Source organism: Delphinapterus leucas, chromosome 1 (genome assembly GCF_059928025.1).
Source record: "Delphinapterus leucas isolate spDelLeu-1000000601 "Yukka" chromosome 1, BTC_Dleu_Yukka2, whole genome shotgun sequence".
NCBI classification, from domain to species: Eukaryota; Metazoa; Chordata; class Mammalia; order Artiodactyla; family Monodontidae; genus Delphinapterus; species Delphinapterus leucas.
Genome location: NC_143129.1, coordinates 35,920,238 through 35,942,978, shown reverse-complemented (window position 1 = coordinate 35,942,978; position 22,741 = coordinate 35,920,238). Strand labels below are relative to the sequence as shown.

General features: G+C 36.6%; 1 protein-coding gene across 2 annotated transcripts in view; it reads right to left on the bottom strand.

Annotated features, from left to right (window-relative positions):
- Positions 1-1,670: 1,670 nt before the first annotated feature.
- FH (fumarate hydratase) overlaps positions 1,671-22,741 on the bottom strand; it is a 42,843-nt gene continuing 21,772 nt past the window's right edge. Inside the window, exons 4-10 of one of the 2 annotated variants that reach the window (XM_022579446.2) lie at positions 22,331-22,507; positions 19,272-19,454; positions 16,921-17,086; positions 15,579-15,782; positions 13,872-13,999; positions 5,614-5,767; positions 1,671-3,104 (exon numbers count right to left, since the gene is read on the bottom strand). In XM_022579446.2, coding sequence (XP_022435154.1) covers positions 2,962-3,104; positions 5,614-5,767; positions 13,872-13,999; positions 15,579-15,782; positions 16,921-17,086; positions 19,272-19,454; positions 22,331-22,507 — 1,155 coding nt within the window. In that variant the 3' untranslated portion in view covers positions 1,671-2,961. The remainder of the gene's footprint in view (positions 3,105-5,613; positions 5,768-13,871; positions 14,000-15,578; positions 15,783-16,920; positions 17,087-19,271; positions 19,455-22,330; positions 22,508-22,741) is intronic. The other variant, XM_089907978.1, reaches the window with a different exon arrangement.

Here is a 22,741-nt window from a genome sequence, read left to right as displayed (position 1 = left end):
TCTGAAGATACCAAGACAATGTCCTCATCTGCCTGGCTTCACACAGTTGTTCTGTGATCTTGATGCTCTGCTTCTTGACAAAACAGATGGCAGACAATGATCAGCAGCTTCTTTCATCTCACCCAGCTTGCAGATGGAAGCAGCTCTAGGTTAGTTGCTCAAAAAGTCAGTTGCTAAATGGCCAATTTAATGAATTTGCTTAAAAAAAACTAATTAATTTTAGCTTACCAGTTTTAATCTTGTCTTTTTAAAAAAACATTAAATTTGTCTCTCCAAGATTTCTTGCTGCTGTAGTTATAGACCAATAGGACAGCTGAAGAGATATAACAGCCATATTCAAGTATATGATCTTTAAAATATACTTGAGTTTGAAATATTCTCATAAATTTTTGTGAATATATACTTTTGCTGTCAACCAAATGAAACAGTTAAATGAGTAAATTTAGCCCGTGGCTTTCTATGAACTTCCCTGCTGCGTCTGTGTGGCAAGTTTGGTGTAGTTCTAGACTGATCTGTTCATAAGTCCCATGACTTTCCTCCTCTGAAATGTGTTTGCTCAAGTAAGCCCCTTGGCATTCTACATGTTTGCTAAGGATCAATGGATTGTTTTTGTCTCCATCTTAAAACATATTTACCTGGCGTTTTTGCAAGTACTTGACAGCCCCTCACCCCCATTATGTTTATCCAGCACAAATCCTTGGATACCCTGCTGGGTGTAGGTCATTCCAAGCCATGAGCACTGTGATCACTTAATGTTTCATTAACACTTTTCTGTTCACGCTCACATCTAAGATACCTCATGGTTTCAATTAATAAAGTCTCTGCAATGCCAGGATATAAATACACACAAGCAAGCAGTGAAGCCTAACTAAACAGTGAGCATTTCCAGAGATAGTAGCTTTGGGGTTTAAGTTTCTGTCTCACCACTATTGATATGTGGGGGTGGACAATTCTTTGTTGTTGGGGGTTGTCCTGTGCATTATAGGATGTTCAGCATCATCTCTTTCACCCACTAGATGCCAGCAGCACTCCTTCCTCAGTGCTACCAAAAATGTCTCTGGACATTGCCAAACGTCCCATGAGACAACACTGTCCTCAGTGTACAAATACTGAAGTTGATTTTCAGTACAACCCTCTCACAGGGAATCCTAAAACGCTTATGTAGGATTTCACCATAAAGCCCAGTGTTTTACTTCACTAACATCACACAAAGATGATTGTCAGCTCAAAGGATTCAATGATGGCTCATAATATGCTAGGATATAGCAGATAGCTGTACAAAGACTGTTTGAGGCTACAAACCTGATCTGCTATTATCTTTATTACATAAGTGGTTATGTTTCTAGTTGAGCCCTCCAATGACAGCTTGTTTAGATTGAGGATGCCTGCTCAGGCAAAACATCATTCAGGTCCACAACTATAGAACAGTTGCCAGTTTGGTTATTGAGTTCCAGGCACAATCTGATTTTGTTTTATGATTTTTTCCAATAATTTTTTTTAAACAAAATAGGCTACAGGAAATCAAACTGCACAAGCATCACATCATCACCATGTGAAAAACACTGCCAAAAACAATACTGCATGGGTTAAAAGTAGATCCTATGGGCTCCATTAAAAGGTTTGAAATCCCTTTTACAATAAAAAAAGAATATCCACTCAAGCTTAAGAGATTAGTTGTAGGAATATAATTTCATTTTTCATCACAATACTTATACAACTTTTAAAAATTGAGGTACAATTGACATAGAACATTATATTAGAATTTTAATTATTTTTTAAAAATGCTATATATGCTATCTTCTAAATACCACAGTGGAGTTGGTGTTAATGAGCCTAATTTTCCAAGAATAAGTATCAGGAGTAAGTATTCCTTTTTTTTTTTTTTTAAACACACTTGATAGAGTACTACTTACAGATGAGATGCTTTAGCCAGTGGGAATCACTCTCTTCATAATCCTGTTATTTATTATACATGTGGGAGGGGAAAAAAGAACAAATTGTTCCAACTCCCTACATAATTGAGGTTGGGTCTATTTTAAACAAAGCCTTCAGTTCCAGGTTTAAATCAACTTAACCTGGATCTCCCTAGAACTGCTAATTCAAAATTCCCTGAGGTTGTGTCAAATGAACTCCTGCTGAAAAATCCTGGCACTGAGAGGTGCACAGAGAGATGATGCGCAAGACTCACTCCCATGACACCCTCCCTTTCTTTCCAAGCTTCCTGCTTGCACCCCTTATCCTTTTTAATCCATGTCCTATAATTCTTAACTCAGTCTTTCCAGTCTTCCTAGGATAATTTAAATAAGATCAGGTGTGTGTGTCTGTGTAATTAGCACATAGGATATATATGTTTTAATTTTGTTAATCTATCCTATTTCCTTATATATGTGTACATATATATATTCCATATATATGCATGCATGTGTGCATGACGCGTACACACATACAAACACTCACAACCCCACTTAGGAGGGCAAATGCTTGGTCAGCTTATGCTCTCAAATCACAGGAAAATAAAAGATGTCTGAAGACTTAACTTGGGAATGAGCTAACAAGTACTTTTTTACTACAGGGGAATTTTTTTAAAACAAAAACCACCCCAAAAAATTACAACTCTTTAAAAACTGATATGGCTCTTATAAAACATTTGAAATGGTAAACACCCATACACAAAACTCACAGATTCAACTATATAATACGAGTCAATTAACATAAAAGAAAAATAAGTCTGTTTTCCTTTTGATTTTATACAATTTAATTATTTTATTTTACACTTTTAAAATTCATTTTGGACCTAGCATGTCCTGGCGTTTTATACACTGACCAAACTGCTCTGCTAGAGACAGTCAAATTCAATAGCAGTTTCCTTTCACATTTATCCATTTTTGTTTAAGAAATATAAGGAGTCTGTTTCACTTTTTATTTTATATGACAATAATTTTTATTATGAATTTATTTAAATCACTTTGGACCCAGCATGTCCTTAGGTTTTACCCACTCATCAAACTGCTCTGCTGTGAGATAGCCAAGTTCAATAGCAGTTGCCTTTAAGGTCGATCCATTTTTGTGTGCGGTCTTAGCAATCTTGGCTGCTTTGTCATACCCTAAAGAAAAAATTAAAAGGCGATGTAGGAGTTAATAGTGAAACTTGGTTTTCTAAAGCAAAAGGTAATTGTTATTATTTACTTAATGCTACTGGTCTCTTAAGTAAACATTTTTTAATCTTAAAAATATTTAGCAGTGGATTATCTTGATAGTTGTCGTTTCTTATATGGACTAAAACCTTTACTTTTCTGAAGTAATACATACTTCCCTTTCTACAAGATTTGTCCCTAAATTAAAACTGCCCACTAACCCAGATATTTTCATAAGGGGGAAAATATATACACATAGATGCATCTCTCTCTCGATATATATGTATACACATACACACGCACACACACACACACACACACATAATGGCACCAAGAGATAAAAGTATACATCTGACTAGTATAAATGTGCTGTTTCAATAGCATGCTTAACCAGAAAAATTATCTTTCTAACAAAGCATTAACAAGCTCAATGCTGCAGCACTACAGAAAATACAGGACTGCACAACCAGGAACTATATGGTAAAGGGCTCTAAGAGGGAAAAGAGAGGAGAGTCCTCTCACAATGAGGGAAGAGCTGGCAGGGCTCTGAGAGATGAGCCTTCAGGGCTGCTTCCAATATCTCTCTCTGGTTCAGCACTCCATGCCCTGGCCTCCTTCCAGACATTACAAGGGTACAAGTTGGGAAGTTTTAGTATAAATATATACTTGTGCAAGAGATCACAGGTCTACTGTTTACTTCAAAGTTACTTGCTTTTACAATTAATAAAGATAGGGGCAGGGCAATTCTGCAAGTTATCTCGGTTTAATGTTAACAACGACAAAAAAAGAAGGCAAAAACCAGAAAGAAGGGAAAAAACAAAAATGAAACCAGTGAAAGAGAAAAAAAAAACAACAGAAAAAACCAACCCAGGATTAGAGGACTATGACCAGAGAGAAGAAGCCTGCTGAAGCAATATGATTATTGACCAAGCAACACGTTATGTGTCATGTGCAATTATCAACCACCTACAATATGTTATGTGTAGTATGCAATTAATCTACCTATAAACATATTATGGACATAGTTAATAAAATTAATTTGTGAATGCTAAGCATGTTGAAAAGGGCATTTACTGGTCAGACTAACTTTGAGAGAAAGAATTCTCACGTCAAACCTTTGGGGTTAATATTAGACATTCTGTACTTTTCCGTTAATAATGACATTAAAGTCTATGCATTATGCTAACCCTTTCAGTTCTCTTCTTCAAGCCCCACAAAACATGATTACCAATCAGCCTGTTATATATAAGCACAAACAGAACCCATGATGTGGAGTTGTAAGGCTCATGCTTTGTCAACCAGTAAGGTGTGGTTTGCCCACTTATCCTTGTATGGCCTTTACCTCACATTAAATTGTCTAAGAAAGACATCAATCATTCTGCTTTAGGAGTATCTCTAAATGTTTCTGTAACAAATTCTGAAGTATATATGTGATGAAACATTTCTCACATAAGCCTTTGGGTTCCTCTGTATATCTCTCCAGTTGAATGCTGATGTACAATTATTTCAAAAGAACCCAGTATTACTGTCAATCTTAATACTATTCCAAAGAGCAGATAGCATATTGGGCTCAGAGCTACCTGAAGCAGTTATATGAGCTCTAACTTTATAAGACTGAAATTACAGCTTGACATGAAGCCAAGAATATAAAATCAGCCTTGAAAGTTCAGGATTATTGAAGTAAGACTGTTTTAAAACAGTAATCATATCACACCAAATGACTGCATCATAACTTGTTCTAATGTAGAAAATCAAAGAATATGTTAATAACCTCAGCTCAGCAGTAAGGAGAAGGTGGGAAAAGGCTTTTAACACATTATAACAATGCAATGAATGCCTCAAAATCCATGACAAAACAGTGTATTTAATGGGGATCACTAGTCAATCTATAATCCAAGCTAACATTTTTGAATCTACATAATGAAATATTTATAAATCTGGAAAAGGCTTGCAACACAAAAGCCATGGTTTTAGACAAAATATTTGTATTTCCCCCCTTTCCCTATAATCTATGCATACATAACCCTTTTTCTTTTAATTTAATCCATTTCTGAGTTGAATAAAACAACAAAAACAAAGTATAGTATAGCATCTAGAGAAGGTAGAAAAACGAATTCATTCAGTGTTGTTAATCAGCCAGTGCCACCTAGTGACATTAAAAACTGAGAGGACACCTAATATCTGAATTTAGTGTCCCACAGTATCTGAATTCCATTAAGATTAAAATAAGTTTAAAGTTCTACTTCTGAACTTAGCACATTTCAAATAAAATGAAGCATAATCAATCAAGATTTTGGAAGAAATATGATACCATAAAGGTTATATATATATATAGAGCGTCTTTCAACACAATGTGAAATGTCTTAAGAGATTGTCCAAAAGACATCTGTTGTTCACAAACATTGATCCAGTAGTCTCTTAAAAAATTTTCAGCCTTTAACTGTATTCAAAATGACACTATTATTCTTTAAACACATACCTATATGAGGATTAAGAGCTGTCACCAACATTAGAGACTCATTCATTAGCTTGTTGATCCTTTCTGTGTTGGCCTGGATTCCCACCACACAGTTTTCTGTGAAGGAAACTGATGCATCCCCCAACAGTCTGGCTGAGTGCAACACATTTTTAATCTAAGAGAGAGAGACAAACTTATTAAGCCTAACTTTTTTCTTTGTTCAATAACACATTATTTGCGATTCATAAATGAGTATGTAATACAATTAACATATAGCACTCTTACAACCTGTAAGGCACCATACCCAAGAAAACAAATATGAAAGAAATTATAAACATCTGAGGGCACCGAAGTGCCCTTTTAAGAGGTATAAAGGCATGAATACAAATAAATAAAACACAAGATAGTCTGTGGTGTTATAAAATACAGGTATGAAATGTTAAAGAGCATAGAGGGAGAAATAAATTCCAGTTGTAGGAGTTGATAAAGTTTTATTTGATGGAGAGCACTTAAATAGCCAGAGATGGAAAAAGAATCTTCTATGCAGAAGGAAGAGAAACAAAGATGCAGAGGTTAGAAATTCAGCGTGAGGAGACTGGTTCAAGATGGCAGAGTAGAAGGATGTGCTCTCAGTCCCTCTTGCAAGAACACCAGAATCACAACTAACTGCTGAACAGTCATCGACAGGAAGACACTGGAACTCACCAAGAAAGATAATCCACATCCAAAGACAAAGGAGAAGCCACAATGAGATGGTAGGAGGGGTGCAATCACAATAAAATCAAATCCCGTAACTGCTGGTGGGTGACTCACAAACTAGAGAACACTTATACCACAGAAGTCCACCCACTGGAGTGAAGGTTCTGAGCCCCACATCAGGCTTCCCAACCTGGGGGTCTGGCAACAGGAGGAGGAATTTCTAGAGAATCAGACTTTGAAGGCTAGCGGGATTTGATTGTAGGACTTCGACAGGACTGGGGTAAACAGAGACTCCACTCTTGGAGGGCACACACAAAGTAGTGTGCTCATTGGGACTCAGGGGAAGGAGCAGTGACCCCATAAGAGACTGAACCAGAACTACGTGCTAGTGTTGGAGGGTCACCTGCAGAGGCAGGGGATGGCTGCGTGTCACTGTGAGGACAAGGACACTGGCGGCAGAAAGTCTGGGAAGTGCTCCTTGGAGTGAGCCCTCCCAGAGTCTAACATTAGCCCCACCAAAGAGCCTGGGTAGGCTCAAGTGTTGGGTCACCTCAGGCCAAACAACCAACAAGGAGGGAACCCAGCCCCACCCATCAGCAGGCAAGTGGAACAAAGTTTTACTGAGCTCTGCGCACCAAAGCAACAGCCAGCTCTATCCACCGCCAGTCCCTCCTATCAGGAAACTTGCACAAGCCTCTTAGACAGCCTCATCCACCAGAGGGCAGACAGCAGAAGCAAGAAGAACTACAATCCTGCAGCCTGTGGAACAAATACCACATTCACAGAAAGATACACAAGATGAAAAGGCATAGGGCTATGTACCAGATGAAGGAACAAGATAAAACCCCAGAAAAACAACTAAATGAAGTGGAGATAGGCAACCTTCCAGAAAAAGAATTCAGAATAATGATAGTGAAGATGATCCAGGACCTTGGAAAAAGAATGGAGGCAAAGATCGAGAAGATGCAAGAAATGTTTAACAAGGATCTAGAAAAGTTAAAGGAAAAACAAACAGAGATGAACAACACAATAACTGAAATGAAAAATATACTAGAAGGAATCAATAGCAGAATAACTGAGGCAGAAGAACGGATAAGTAACCTGGAAGACAGAATGGTGGAATTCACTGCTGCGGAACAGAATAAAGAAAAAAGAATGAAAAGAAATGAAGACAGCCTAAGAGACCTCTGGGACAACATTAAACACAACAACATTCACATTACAGGGGTCCCAGAAGTAGAAGAGAGAGAAAAAAGACCAGATAAAATATTTGAAGAGATTATAGTCGAAAACTTCCCTAACATGGGAAAGGAAATAGCCACCCAAGTCCAGGAACTGCAGAGAGTCCCATACAGGATAAACCCAAGGAGAAACACGCTGAGACACATAATAATCAAATTGGCAAAAATTAAAGACCAAGAAAAATTATTGAGAGCAACAAGGGAAAAATGACAAGTAACATAAAACGGAACTCCCATAAAGTTAACAGCTGATTTCTCAGCAAAAACTCTACAAGCCAGAAGGGAGTTTCATGATATACTTAAAGTGATGAAAGGGAAAAACCTACAACCAAAATTACTCTACCCAGCAAGGATCTCATTCAGATTCGATAGAGAAATCAAAAGCTTTATAGACAAGCAAAAGCTAAGAGAATTCAGCACCACCAAACCAGCTCTACAACAAATGCTAAAGGAACTTCTCTAAGTGGGGAACACAAGAGAAGAAAAGGACCTACAAAACAAACCCAAAACAATTAAGAAAATGGTCATAGGAACATACATATCGATAATTACCTTAAACGTGAATGGATTAAATGCTCCACCAAAAGACACAGGCTTGCTGAATGGATACAAAAACAAGACCCATATATATGCTGTCTACAAGAGACCCACTTCAGACCTAGGGACACATTCAGACTGAAAGTGAGGGGATGGAAAAAGATATTCCATGCAAATGGAAATCAAAAGAAAGCTGGAGTAGCAATACTCATATGAGACAAAATAGACTTTAAAATAAAGAATGTTACAAGAGGCAAGGAAGGACACTACATAATGATCAAGGGATCAACCCAAGAAGAAGATATAACAATTACAAATATATATGCACCCAACATAGGAGAACCTCAATACATAAGGCAACTGCTAAAAGCTCTAAAAGAGGAAATCGACAGTAACACAATAATAGTGGAGGACTTTAACACCTCACTTACACCAGTGGACAGATCATCCAAACAGAAAATTAATAAGGAAACACAAGCTTTAAATGACACAACAGACCAGATAGATTTAATTCATATTTATAGAACATTCTATCCAAAAACAGCAGATTACAATTTCTTCTCAAGTGTGCTCGGAACATTCTCCAGGGTAGATCACATCTTGGGGCACAAATCCAGCCTCAGTAAAGTTAAGAAAATTGAAATCATATCAAGCATCTTTTCTGGCCCCAATGCTATGAGATTAGAAATCAATTACAGTGAAAAAAACATAAAAAGCACAAACACATGGAGGCTAAACAATACGTTACTAAATAACCAAGAGATCACTGAAGAAATCAAAGAGGAAATAAAAAAATACCTAGAGACAAATGACAATGAAAACACGATAATCCAAAACGTACAGGATGCAGCAAAAGCACATCTAAGAGGGAAGTTTATAGCTATACAAGCCTACCTCAAGAAACAAGAAACATTTCAAACAATCTAATGTTACACTTAAAGGAACTAGAGAAAGAAGAACAATCAAACCCAAAATTAGCAGAAGGAAGAAATCATAAAGATTAGATCAGAAATAAATGAAATAGAAACAAAGAAAACAATAGCAAGGATCAATAAAACTAAAAGCTGGTTCCTTGAGAAGATAAACAAAATTGATAAGCCATTAGCAAGACTCATCAAGAGGGAGAGGACTCAAATCAATAAAATCAGAAATGAAAAAGGAGAAATCACAACTGACATTGCAGAAATACAAAGGAGTGTAAGAGATTATTACAAACAACTATATGCCAATAAAATGGTCAACCTGGAAGAAATGGACAAACTGTTAGAAAGGTATAACCTTCTAAGACTGAACCAGGAAGAAATAGAAAATATGAACAGACCAATCACAAGTAATGAAATTGAAACTGTGATTAAAAATCTTCCAACAAACAAAAGTCCAGGACCACATGGCTTCACAGGTGAATTCTATCAAACATTTAGAGAAGAGCTAACACCCATCCTTCTCAAAGTCTTCCAAAAAATTGTAGAGGAAGGAAAACTCCCAAACTCATTCTATGAGGCCACCATCACCCTGATACCAGAACCAGACAAAGATACTACAAAATAAGAAAATACCAGACCAATATCACTGATGAATATAGATGCAAAATTCCTCAACAAAATACAAGCAAACAGAATCCAACAACACATTAAAAGGTTCATACACCATGATCAAGTGGGATTTATCCCAGGGATGCAAGGATTCTTCAATATATGCAAATCAATCAATGTGATACACCATATTAACAAATTGAAGGAGAAAAATCATATGATCATCTCAATTGATGCAGAAAAAGCTTTTGACAAAATTCAACACCCATTTATGATAAAAACTCTACAGAAAGTGGGCATAGAGGGAATCTACCTCAACATAATAAAGGCCATATATGACAAACCCAAGGCAAACATCATTCTCAATGGTGAAAAACTGAAAGCATTTCCTCTAACAACTCTGTTGTTGGAATTCCTAGCCACGGCAATCAGAGAAGAAAAAGAAATAATAGTAATACAAATTGGAAAAGAAGAAGTAAAACTGTCACTGTTTGCAGTTCACATGATACTACACATAGAGAATCCTAAAGATACCACCAGAAAACTACCAGAGCTAATCAATGAATTTGGTAAAGTTGCAGGATACAAAACTAATGCACAAAAATCTCTTGCATTCCTATACACTAATGACGAAAAAACTGAAAGAGAAATTAAGGAAACACTCCCATTTACCATTGCAACAAAAAGAATAAAATACCTAGGAATAAACCGACCTAGGGACACAAAAGACCTGTATGCAGAAAACTGTAAGACACTGTTGAAAGAAATTAAAGTTGATACCAACAGATGGAGAGATATACCATGTTCTTGGAATGGAAGAATCAATATTGTGAAAATGAGTATACCACCCAAAGCAATCTACAGATTCAATGCAATCCCTATCAAATTACCAATGGCATTTTTTACAGAACTAGAATAAAAAATCTTAAAATTTGTATGGAGACACAAAAGACCCCCGAAAAGCCAAAGCAGTCTTGAGGGAATAAAAAGGAGCTGGAGGAATCAGACTCCCTGACTTCAAACTATACTACAAAGCTACAGTAATCAAGACAATATGGTACTGGCACAAAAATAGAAATATAGATCAATGGAACAGGATAGAAAGCCCAGAGATAAACCCACGCACCTATGGTCAACTAATCTATGACAAGGGAGGCAAGGATATACAATGGAGAAAAGACAGTCTCTTCAATAAGTGGTGCTGGGAAAACTGGACAGCTACATATAAAAGAATGAAATTAGAACACTCTGTAACACCATACACAAAAATAAACTCAAAATGGATTAGAGACCTAAATGTAAGACCGGACACTATAAAACTCTTAGAGGAAAACATAGGAAGAACACTCTTTGACATAAATCACAGCAAGATCTTTTTTGATCCACCTCCTAGAGTAATGGAAATAAAAACAAAAGTAAGCAAATGGGACCTAATGAAACTTAAAAGCTTTTGCAAAGCAAAGGAAACTACAAACAAGACAAAGAGACAACCCTCAGAATGGGAAAAAAAATATTTGCAAATGAATCAACAGACAAAGGATTAATCTCCAAAATATATAAACAGCTCATGCAGCTCAATATTAAAAAAACAACCCAATCAAAAAACGGGCAGAAGACCTAAATAGACATTTCTCCAGAGCACATACAGATGGCCAAGAAGCACATTAAAAGCTGCTCAACATCACTAATTATTACAGAAATGCAAGTCAAACTACAATGAGGTATCACCTCACACCAGTTAGAAGAGGCATCATCAGAAAATCTACAAACAACAAATGCTGGAAAGGGTGTGGAGAAAAGGGAACCCTCTTGCACTGTTGGTGGGAATGTTAATTGATATAGCCACTATGGAGAACAGTATGGAGGGTCCTTAAAAATCTAAAAATAGAATTACCATGTGACCCAGCAATCCCACTACTGGGCATATACCCTGAGAAAACCATAATTCAAAAAGACACATGCACCCCAATGTTCATTGCTGTGCTATTTACAATAGCCAGGTCATGGAAGCAACCTAAATGCCCATCGACAGACGAATGGATAAAGAAGAGGTGGTACATATATACAACGGATATCACTCACCCATAAAAAGGAACGAAATTGGGTTATTTGTAGAGATGTGGATGAATCTAGAGACTGTCTTACAGAGTGAAGTAAGTCAGAAAGAGAAAAACAAATATCATATTTTAACGCATATATGTGGAATCTAGAAAAATGGTACAGATGAACCTGTTTGCAGGGCAGAAATAGAGACACAGATGTAGAGGCCAAATGTATGGACACCAAGGGGGCAAAGCAGCAGTGGGTTGTGGTGGTGGTGTGATGAATTGGGAGATTGGGATTGACATGTATACACTGATGTGTATAAAATGGATGACTAATAAGAACCTGCTGTAGAAAAAAATAAAATAAAATTCAAAAAGAAAAAAGTTTAGTGTGAGCTTGAGGCAATCAGTGAAATCAGGGCTTCTCAGTTCTTAATGATCATATTTTTTATGCTTAACAAAACAAATATTTCATAATCCCCTGAAAATAACCTTTCACACAGTATTTTAAAACAGTATAAAGTCAATTCGTTTATTTTAGCAGTTTTTTTTCTTTCTGCTAACATTTCCAATATATATTAAGATATATATCCACACCCTAATCTCTGTGGTCTAAAATCCCAGGGTCTGAAAACCAGACTCCCAACAATGGCCTCTAGTAGAAGACACAGAACTTCAAGGTTTAATTTGATACTAATGACTTTATTATATGGCAAATGTTGATTATCTTGACTTATTTTCTATTAAAAACAAAACAGACCTTTGTTTAAAAAAATTTGGCAAGACACTTATTGTTATGCACATATATTTGCCAGGCAGCTGGTGTTAACTGTTTGGAATTTGACCTGAAAGCAAATGCTTATCGGTCTGGGGCTTCCCTGGTGGCGTAGTGGTTAAGAATCTGCCTGCCAACGCAGGGGACACGGGTTCAAGCCCTGGTCCGGGAAGATCCCACATGCTGTGGAGCAACTAAGCCCATGCACCACAACTACTGAGCCTGCAAGCCACAACTACTAAGCCCACGTGCCACAATTACTGAAGCCTGTGCACCTAGAGCCTGCACCCTGCAATGAAGAGCAGTCCCTGCTCACCACAACTAGAGAAAGCCCATGCACAGCAACAAAGGCCCAATGCAGCCAAAAATAAATTAATTAATTAAAAAAAAAAAGTTTATCAGTCTGAGTTGTGCTTTGGTCTGTCTTCTTTCTATTTTCCACCAGAATGTACATTCCATAAGGGCAAAAAAAAAAATCTGTCTTGTTCATTGTTTTATCACTAGCAATGAGTACAGTGCCTGACACAGACTAGTACTCAATAAATATTTGATGAATACACTGAATGAATACACTTAATATTTGTTATTTGCATATTCTTATTAAATTAAAATCAGACTTTACACCAGACACAAACTGGAAATAAGCCTCTAATATATACTTAGATATAACACTTCACACAAATAAAGGATTGTAAATGATAATAGCTCCATTATCTGAAGTTGGGGAAACTGGATAAAAGATGATGCCATTTTGTTCTGTCTTCATAAAGATGAAGGAAAAAGAATAGATTGAGTGGACACAATGTTTTCAAGGTATGTGGAAGAGTAAAACCAATGGAAGAAAGCCTTGAGAAAGGGAAGAGAACTGGAGAGAAATTGCTGAAGGAATCAAGGACAAAGAGTGTTTCAAGGAGCAACAAGTCAAGGTCAGATGTTAGTTGAGAGCCATGGCATGTCTGCTGGACTCAAGAGGTCACAAGTGCTACAAGAACAATTCAAACATAAGTGCAGGGGTGGAAGCCAGACTGCAGTGCAAATGAGAGTGAGAGTGGGTATTTCTTTAAAAAGGCTGAATTCAGAGAGAGGAAGAAAGCAGCAGCATGAGAAGGAGACAGGCTGGAAGGAGAGTTTCTTTTTTTTTTTTAACTGAGGAGACTGGAACTTATTTCTAACAATTGGCATCCCCAGTGGTGAGGGAAAAGAAAGAAACCTATACCCTACTTCCAGAATTTTTCTTCCTATTATAAAAAGCAAACCACCAATTACTTAAGCTAAAAGTCACCTAATTAAATATACAGGATTAGTCCTCTAACATTAACATATGTTTAACTTCCAACTGCTAGGTATATTATCCAAGTACCTAAAGAACTGTAGGAAACCTTAATGAAAGACAGAAACCAAGACAACTAGCTTTCGGTTAAAGACATTAAAAATCAAATTTAAAGCTTACCATCAATGGCTTGAAAACATTCAACTCAAAATGTCCACTGCTGCCTCCAATGGTAATGGCGACATGATTGCCCATGACCTGGGCTGCAACCATGGTCAGTGCCTCACACTGGGTGGGGTTCACCTTGCCTTCAAGAAAACCGCCAAAGAGAGAAATCACATCAAACACACTTGTGGCTTCAAATATGAGTTTAAGATTAGGTTTTATATCAAATAACCAAGAGAAGAAGGAAAACTAACTTCATTAAATAAAGACATATAATAAAGCAATGTCCCAACCATCAGTGCTGTTTAATGAAACAAACCATATAGCCAGAAGCTCTGAATCATGCAATGGCTAATAAGTAGAGTACCTACAACTACACAGTAAATATAGCTCTTTTAACCTTCATGGCTTACATGCACTCTAGAAATATTTATGGAGCCAGGCACTGAATATACAACAGTGAGGAAGAAGGATGCAGCCCCTGCCCTCATAGAACTCGGAGGCGAGGGAGAGAGAACTGACAATTATAATAGATAAGGGGTCAATACAGAGAAGTGCAGACTGCTGTGGGAATACTTATAAAAGAAGCACCTCACCAACATCTGGGAGGCTTCCCAGAGGAAACTGATGTTAAGCTGGAATTTTCCTATTTGTGTTTCCAGAACCCTACCATCCTGTAACACTCCTCTGACAAGCTCAAGTTTGAACCGAACATCCCTGATTCCTCTGACAAGTACAAAGCAACACAGTGGGAAGATTAGTTCTTTATCTGTGACTCTGCATTTCTCTTTTTTAGGTAATCACCTTGAATTTGCAATCAACTGAACTCATGTCATTTTTCAACATGACATACTTTAAAATCAGATCTTTTCTCATTCTACACATGCCTAGATCTAAAAGAATCTATAGTCAGGTCTTTCTTTTTCACTCTTGTCAGTTTTAGTCCAACTACAGAGTCCTTTATGAATCTAGACTCTGTCATCTGATGTACTGCTATTTCAACTTTATCTGCTAATATGATCAACACATATTCTCTACCTTCACCCTCAGTCACCAGTAAAGTGGTGAAAGGGCACAGCCCTTCAGCTTGCTGCCAAGATATCCCTCCAGTCTGAAGTCAACTCATTAGGCACTCCTTAAATGTCACTGTTCACCCAGCTACATTCATCTAACAGTACTGCCCACACTTCTCCACTGGATTCCATGAATATCAAGTGAGTCCACCAAATGACTTACTGGAATCCAGACATCAAGAAAAGAAGGAAATCCAACTTCATTAAATAAAGTAAGACATATAATAAAGCAAGGCCCCAACCATATTTGTGGAGCCTCCCTTACCTAACTGGCTAAAACCTAAAGCAAAAAATGAAATAAGAGGCATTTGATATAATTCATCTTTATTCATCCCATGCAGATCACTTTAACAGCCTGTTTTAGAATTCTATTTGCTTTGGATTGTGAAAGATAGAACTATTACATATTTTCTAAGGTGGAAATCAAAATACATGCTGCTAACTAAAATTCTTTTCTCCTATATTGTTGGGTGATGTCCCCAGAAGTCCTGATCAAAAGCAGCCCACAAAGACATTGTGAAACAAGGGCACCACACATGTCCCTATCCACTTTGAGATCACGTTAAACAAAAGCAGATATGCTTTGTAGATGAGAATGCCTGGGTTCTAGTCAAGTTCCAGTTCTAACATTTACCAGCTATGTGATTACCTGGCATGATACTGCTTCCTGGTTCATTTTCAGGCAAAATCAGTTCTCCCAGACCTGAGCGAGGACCAGAACCCAGAAAACGAATATCATTTGCAATCTTCATCAGACTGCAAGCGGCAGTGTTCATGGCTCCACTGAGTTCAACCAAAGCATCATGAGCAGCCAAAGCTTCAAATTTATTTGGAGCTGTGACGAAAGGCAAGCCTGAAGAAAAAAATAATAACCTATATGAGTTAACAGGTAAAATTCAACATTTTTCTAATATCAGCAAGTTAAACAGAAAGTGCCAGTATATGAAAAGCAAAAAAAGAACAGAATAAAAATCTTACTTCAGAAAAAAATGCTTAAGACTCAAGCTTTGTCTACATTTCTTCAAGAAGTCCTAAAGGGGTAGAAAATCTGATGATATTAGCACACTTAAAAGATAAAAAGAACAAGTACAATAAATGTTGAAAGAAATATAAAATATTGAAAGAAAAAACATTATCCTACTGCAAACACCTGTGTATGATGCCTGACTGCGCTTGAGTAAAGAGGAAAAGTAGGTAAAATTCACTCTGCTTTATTCCACACTCCTTTCCTAGTACAATTTTTCCCCCATTTTAGGTGTTCTATTCTCTTCTCTAGCCAGGACCCACAAGGTCCTCTGAGAGATTAGGGAGCCAGAATGAGTTAGACATTCTCAATCTCTCCCATGTTCAAATTTTTAAAAATCTACATATTCTAAACCCCATAATACAGTTCTTCTTGATTAAAATTTGATTAAAAAAATCTCTGCTAGTAAGCAATAATAAGCATTGTATAATTACCTGTACCCTAACTCTCTGGTAATATCTGCATCTTAATAAGAGTTTTCTGGAGATAATAGCTCTAATAACAGTTATCATTATCAAGAGCACAGTACTCTACTAAAGGAAAGAGAATTCAAAAAGGTCATTAATTCAAAGAAATGTCACAGCATGCCATAGGAAAAAAAGAAATTAAGCCTGTCAATCTCTAACATATTTGTCATTCAAATGAATTTCTCAACCATCAGTTGATTCCTCCTGCTTTGAAAATGAGTATTCAAAACAGCTTTAAATGGAAAATAATTGAATACTACCAGATAGTAAGCAAATTAGCACTGACAGATTTTAATAATTACATGCTGTATGAACTTACAGATGGAAAACTTTAAAAAAGCAAAAGGTTAACATTACAACTTCTGAAATAGACACAAAGTACATGTTTGATGGGAAAATATTATTTCTAACTTTAAATTTGTAAGAATTCAAAGCAGAAACACCCAGAAAAATACAGACTAGTATAATGGAAATGAGTAATAAACCGTGTTATCACCTACCTGTGAGTGCAGCCACTTTTGCGGCAACCTTTTCTGCAAAGCCAATTCTAGTATTTAAACCAGTACCGACAGCAGTGCCCCCAGCTGCGAGCTCATAGATTCTTGGCATGGCACCTTTTATTCTTGTTGTTGCATATTTCACTTGTTGAACATAACCACTAAATTCCTGAAAAGCAAAAGAAATTAAGGTGAGAATATATAATGTTCTAATGGCATACAAGTTACTCTAACTACATTAAATTCAAGTTTTTAAAAAACACGTTTCAGGTACAAAATTAGAAGCTACTCAAGTGGTAACTGTATTATTTGATTCATACAATAAACAAAGTATAGGAGAGAAAGAGAATTTATAAACCTATCAGGTAGACAATGCCACTGATAACATGTGGCCTATTTATAAACTAGTCTTTCCATAGAAAGCAAAGAAAAACAACACAGGAAATTTAAAAAAAAACTTTACTAGATTAAATTATTGGTTTATTTGTAAATTATTTACTTTTTGGTGTATCTCAAACAACTCTGAGAAAGAAAAAAACTGAATCCCCTCAAGAAAAATGCAAACATAGAAATATCCTCCATACAATTTCAGTTAAAAAACCTGATATGGAATTTGAGGATGTTTTACAGGGACTCAAGAAGCTATGTGACTCACTGAACAGCACAAGAAGGTAACAGGTTAGAGTTAAGACTATAGCTTCAATATGCATTTTAATTCTGCTATTAATACCACACTGGTTCCCACAGTATAACATCCTTTAAGTAAAGTAAACACAGAATTCATCATGTTTAGAACATAGCAAGGGCCCTATCAAGAATTATGCAGGGACAGAAGGCATAAGCTAGAACTCAACTGAGCAAGCTGGGATATAGGGTTACACTAAATCTTTTCTTCCTGCCTAAAAACACTGAAAAATCATGAATACTTTTGATTAGTACTAGGATTTCACACTGCTCTAAAGAAAATGTTTTAGAAGATACAACTCCTTTCAGGTAGACCTGATCCATCTGATCTAACACCACTTACATATACACCAGCTGGATTCACTTCAGGAATATATTTTTATTGAGGAAAACAACTGTACTCAAAAACCTCAAAAGACAATTACAATAAAAGCAAGTATAAATGCTTCTGATAAGATAAAATCAAAGAGAAAAAAAAAAAACTTTCTGTCATAATACGAAGAATGATGATTTTACATAGGAGGCTGAGTAAATGGCCCAACCAGACTTTAGCATATAATGGTTTTCCTACATGTAACACACACAAAAAGGAGTATCCAGAGGGATACTCAAAAGTTCAAAAACATATACTGTATCTCCTTAGAAATTATGCACGGTACTAAGAGCCAATGATGTAAAGAGAAATAAGATACAGCCTAAGAAACAACTTAATTTAGCAAGCTCAGTTTAGTCATATCATCTGTATGTCAATTAGTCACTTCCAGTTTTCCTCATTCCTTCCGTGATAAAGTTAAGGTAAATTGATCAAGTTTTTTTTCAGTGTTTGCTGTCATCTGAACAAAACTACAAATGAAATCTTTCCAAATAACCAGCAGCCAAACTCTCTCCCTCACCTGAATTTCTACAAAAATACTGTTATTGGATACCTATCTTTTGATACTTGATATAGAATTTGCATATGTCCTACCTCCCAAACTGGAGTGAACTTAACTGAGACAAAAACTGTTCCTTGTATTTCCTTTGCAATGTATACTATTAGGCATTCTTTAAAGTATCAATAAAGAAACATAAAAATACTTTCTGGTATTTTGGAAAAGAGAGAAATACCTCTTTTACATGTGGCCAAAACAATTGTAAAGAGTAAGATATGCCCCATTTAATCATTTTAAAATTAATTTTTACAGAACTTACTAATTTTGAGTAAGAGAGACAATGGAAGAAATTATGGTAATGATACTGATGAAGATGACGATGACAGCTAACACCAACATGTGCTTATAATGTGTCAGGGACGGTTCTAAGCACTCTACATGAATCAGCTTATTTGAACCTCATAACTATCCTATGAAAGAGATATTTTCCTCATTCTACAGCTCAGAAAACTGATGCACAGAAAGGCTAAATAATTTTCCTAAGGTCCAATAGTTTGCACATAGCAAAGTAAGATTTGAACTCAAGTAGACTGATGTGGAGTCTGGCTCATAGCCAGTATGCTCTGCTCTTCTGAGTGGATACCAATAAAAACTACTGACTGGTTAATGCAGAATCATCTGTCACTGAACTGAATTGTTATAAATTTGGTCTTTTAAACTAGTGTGATTTAGAGGGTAATATGCTGGCCGTTTGTACCAAGCTCACAATTGAACCAAATCTAATTGCACGCAATATACCTGCCCAAGAGTAAGTGGAACAGCATCCTGTGTATGAGTACGCCCAATTTTGATGATCTGGGCAAATTCTTTGGATTTTGCATCAAGGGCATCATGTAGCTTCTGTAGTCCTGGTAGCAGTACTTCATGAACTTCTACTGCAGCAGCAATATGCATTGCTGTGGGAAAAGTATCATTTGAGCTCTGTTGGAAAATTTTCAAAAGAAATGTAAAATGTTAAATCAGAGGCAAAAATAAACCAAACTTGAATGCCTCAATTAAACATCTCACTAAATGACTACTCAAAACTTGGCTATTTAGTACTCAATTACATTTACCTGTGGCAAGTCACTTAGGATCAAATAAGAAGCAACCTGATTTCCTTTGTGGAAGGTATTTAGGACTGTATTACATATACCACCTACAATGAATGTATTATATGTTACTCTATCTGCTTGCTAAGAAATGACAGCAAGACATAGAAAAGTACAACTAGCAAATGTATGTAAGGATAGCAATAATAAAATATCTTACAGTTAAATAGCACATACAGTCTTTCACAAACACTTCTTCCTTTACTAAACTTGAGGAAAATTCTGTGAGGTAGGTCACCACTTTAAAAATAGAAAAGCTAAACTGTCAAAGAAATTATGTGACTTGCCAACATTTTTACGGTTGGCAGAACTGGGACCTGATCAGGTAGTCTAAACTCCATGCTCTTTCCTCAACTGTAAACCCATACTTTTAAATTACGATGCTATTTAAAAATATATATTCATTACTCATTTGTTGAACTTTGTATTATGGACATTATCAAACTACTTACAAAAGTAGGATGAATGGTATAATGAACACTCATGTATCTACCACCTGAATTCAAACAATTAGCATATAGCCAATCTTGTTTCATCTATAACTCCACCTCACTCCTCCATCTGACCATACACACTAGATTATTCTGAAGTAGATTTCAGACTTCAGTATATGTAAAAGATAAACTCGGGCTTCCCTGGTGGCGCAGTGGTTGAGAGTCCGCCTGCCGATGCAGGGGACGTGGGTTCGTGCCCTGGTCTGGGAAGATCCCACATGCCACGGAGCGGCTGGGCCCGTGAGCCATGGCCGCTGAGCCTGCGCATCCGGAGCCTGTGCTCCGCAACGGGAGAGCCCACAACAGTGAGAGGTCCGCGTACCGCCCCCCCCCAAAAAAAAAAAAAAAAAAAAGATAAACTCATATTTAAAGGCAAGACTTGGGTTTGCAAAATCCTTCATACAATGGATTTATGTGAAAAAACTTCCTCACTACTTAAAAATATATTAAATTATACTCAGAACCCAGATCTTGGTTTTTAAATATCACTTCCCAATAAGTTATAAGATCCTCCAAGAGCTCTTTGGAAAAATGAGTGCTTATGAGGGCTAGGGCAGGAAAAATACAAGATGAGAAGCCTGGAGCATCTTATAGTGCAAAAAATTAATCAGTGCCTTAAAAAAGAAAAAGGATGGTGGCATGTCCAAAGGACATAGGAGCCAACAAGCTGTGGCTCTGTGGCAACAATACGAGTAGCAATATAAATATCAAAAATACTGGTTTATAACCTTAAGAAAAAAATATTAATGAATGCATACTGATATACATAAATGATTAAATAAATAAATGTCAGGGGAGAGAGAAGACAGTATTCCTTACAGAAAAATTTCAATTAATAAATGTAGAAAGAATGAGGGAAACAGAAAATCACTACTGAAACACTAATGTAGTTGTTATTGGCAAGATCCACTGATGAATGTTAAAATGAATAGGCAAAAGTTTAAGGAGAAAGAGGCTATTTGAATAGCCTCAAAGTTCTCTATTAATTCTGTGGTGATCTTAACACATGTCCAAAAATTTCTTGATACTCTTCCATTTAGGAAGTGGAGCTTAAGTGTAGTAGCTGGAGTATAGGCTGGACACAGTGGCTTACTTCTACCAAATAGAGAATAGAAGATGGAGAAACCAGGGAGACACCATCCTAACCAAGTGATTCAAGTTAACATCACCAGTACCAAGTCATGTTGCTATCATGTACCCCTGATACAATGCAAGAAGAGCCCTTCATTTCTATAAGTCTTTCCAAAAATCCACAGTCTCAGTCTAATCATGAGAAAACAACAGACAAACCCATATTGAGGGACATTCTATAAAATACCTGGCCACTGCTTTCAAGAGTCACAAAGACAAAAGACAAGCTTTCATAGATTAGAGGAGACTAAGGGGATATGATGACTAAATACAATGTGGAGCATGGACTGGATCCTGGTTAAGAGAAAAAGGAGATCAATAGAAAACTAGGGAAATCCTAATAAAGCCTGTTTAATTAAGAGTATTGTACCAATGTTAATTTCTTAGTGTGACAAATGTACCAGGGTTATGTAAAATATTTAATATTAAGGGTAGCTGGGTGAAGGGTATACAGGAACTCTGAAATATCTTTGCAATTCTTATAAATAATTTTATATTTCAAAAGAAAGAGTTTTTAAAATATAAATCAAACAGCGAAAATATACATATATACTAAATTCAGGTGTCCTAAAAGTGATTTTTTTCCCTAAAGGTGCTTTTTATGAAAATTTAAGATACAGGCTCAAGATTCCTAAAAGAAATAAGGAGAAGAAGTCCTTTCCATTAAAGAATATAAGCAGAATGAACACTCCCTGTCAAAAGTTAATGCCTGGGGCTTCCCTGGTGGAACAGCGGTTAAGAATCCTCCTGCCAATGCAGGGGACACAGGTTCGAGCCCTGGTCTGGGAAGATCCCACATGCCGCGGAGCAACTAAGCCCGTGCACCACAACTACTGAGCCTGTGCTCTAGAACCCATGAGCCACAACTACTGAAGCCTTTGTGCCCTAGAGCCGTGCTCTGCAACAAGAGAAGCCACCGCAATGAGAAGCCCATGCACAGTAATGAAGACCCAATGCAGCCAAAAATAAATAAATTTAAAAAGAAAAAAAAAACCTCATAAAAAAAAAGTTAATGCCTGTTTTACAAGGAAAATCTCAGGATTCTTTTCAAGTTATAACAAAGAAAAGATCGTATACCGACCTGGCTTTTATTAACATGATCATTGGGATGCACAGGTTTCTTGCTGCCAAGTTGACCTCCTAGCATTTCAATTGCTCTATTGCTAATGACTTCATTTACATTCATATTTGTCTGGGTTCCTGATCCAGTCTGCCATACCACGAGAGGAAAATGATCATTTAATTTACCTTCAGCTACCTGCAGAGCAGAATGTTACAAAATGAATTTTAAAAAATAAGAAATATTCATTTAGCTATTTAAATCAAATATGATTAAGTTGGTACTATTTATAGTACTATTTTAAAGGTATTCACTTTTTTCATATGCTAGTGATGGTGCCAAATAGTTCGTGGTTGTCCAGCAAATTGAAGCTCCTGCAGTCTAACCACTGCTACTTTAAAAGGTGAAAGACTGGGGCATCCCTGGTGGCAC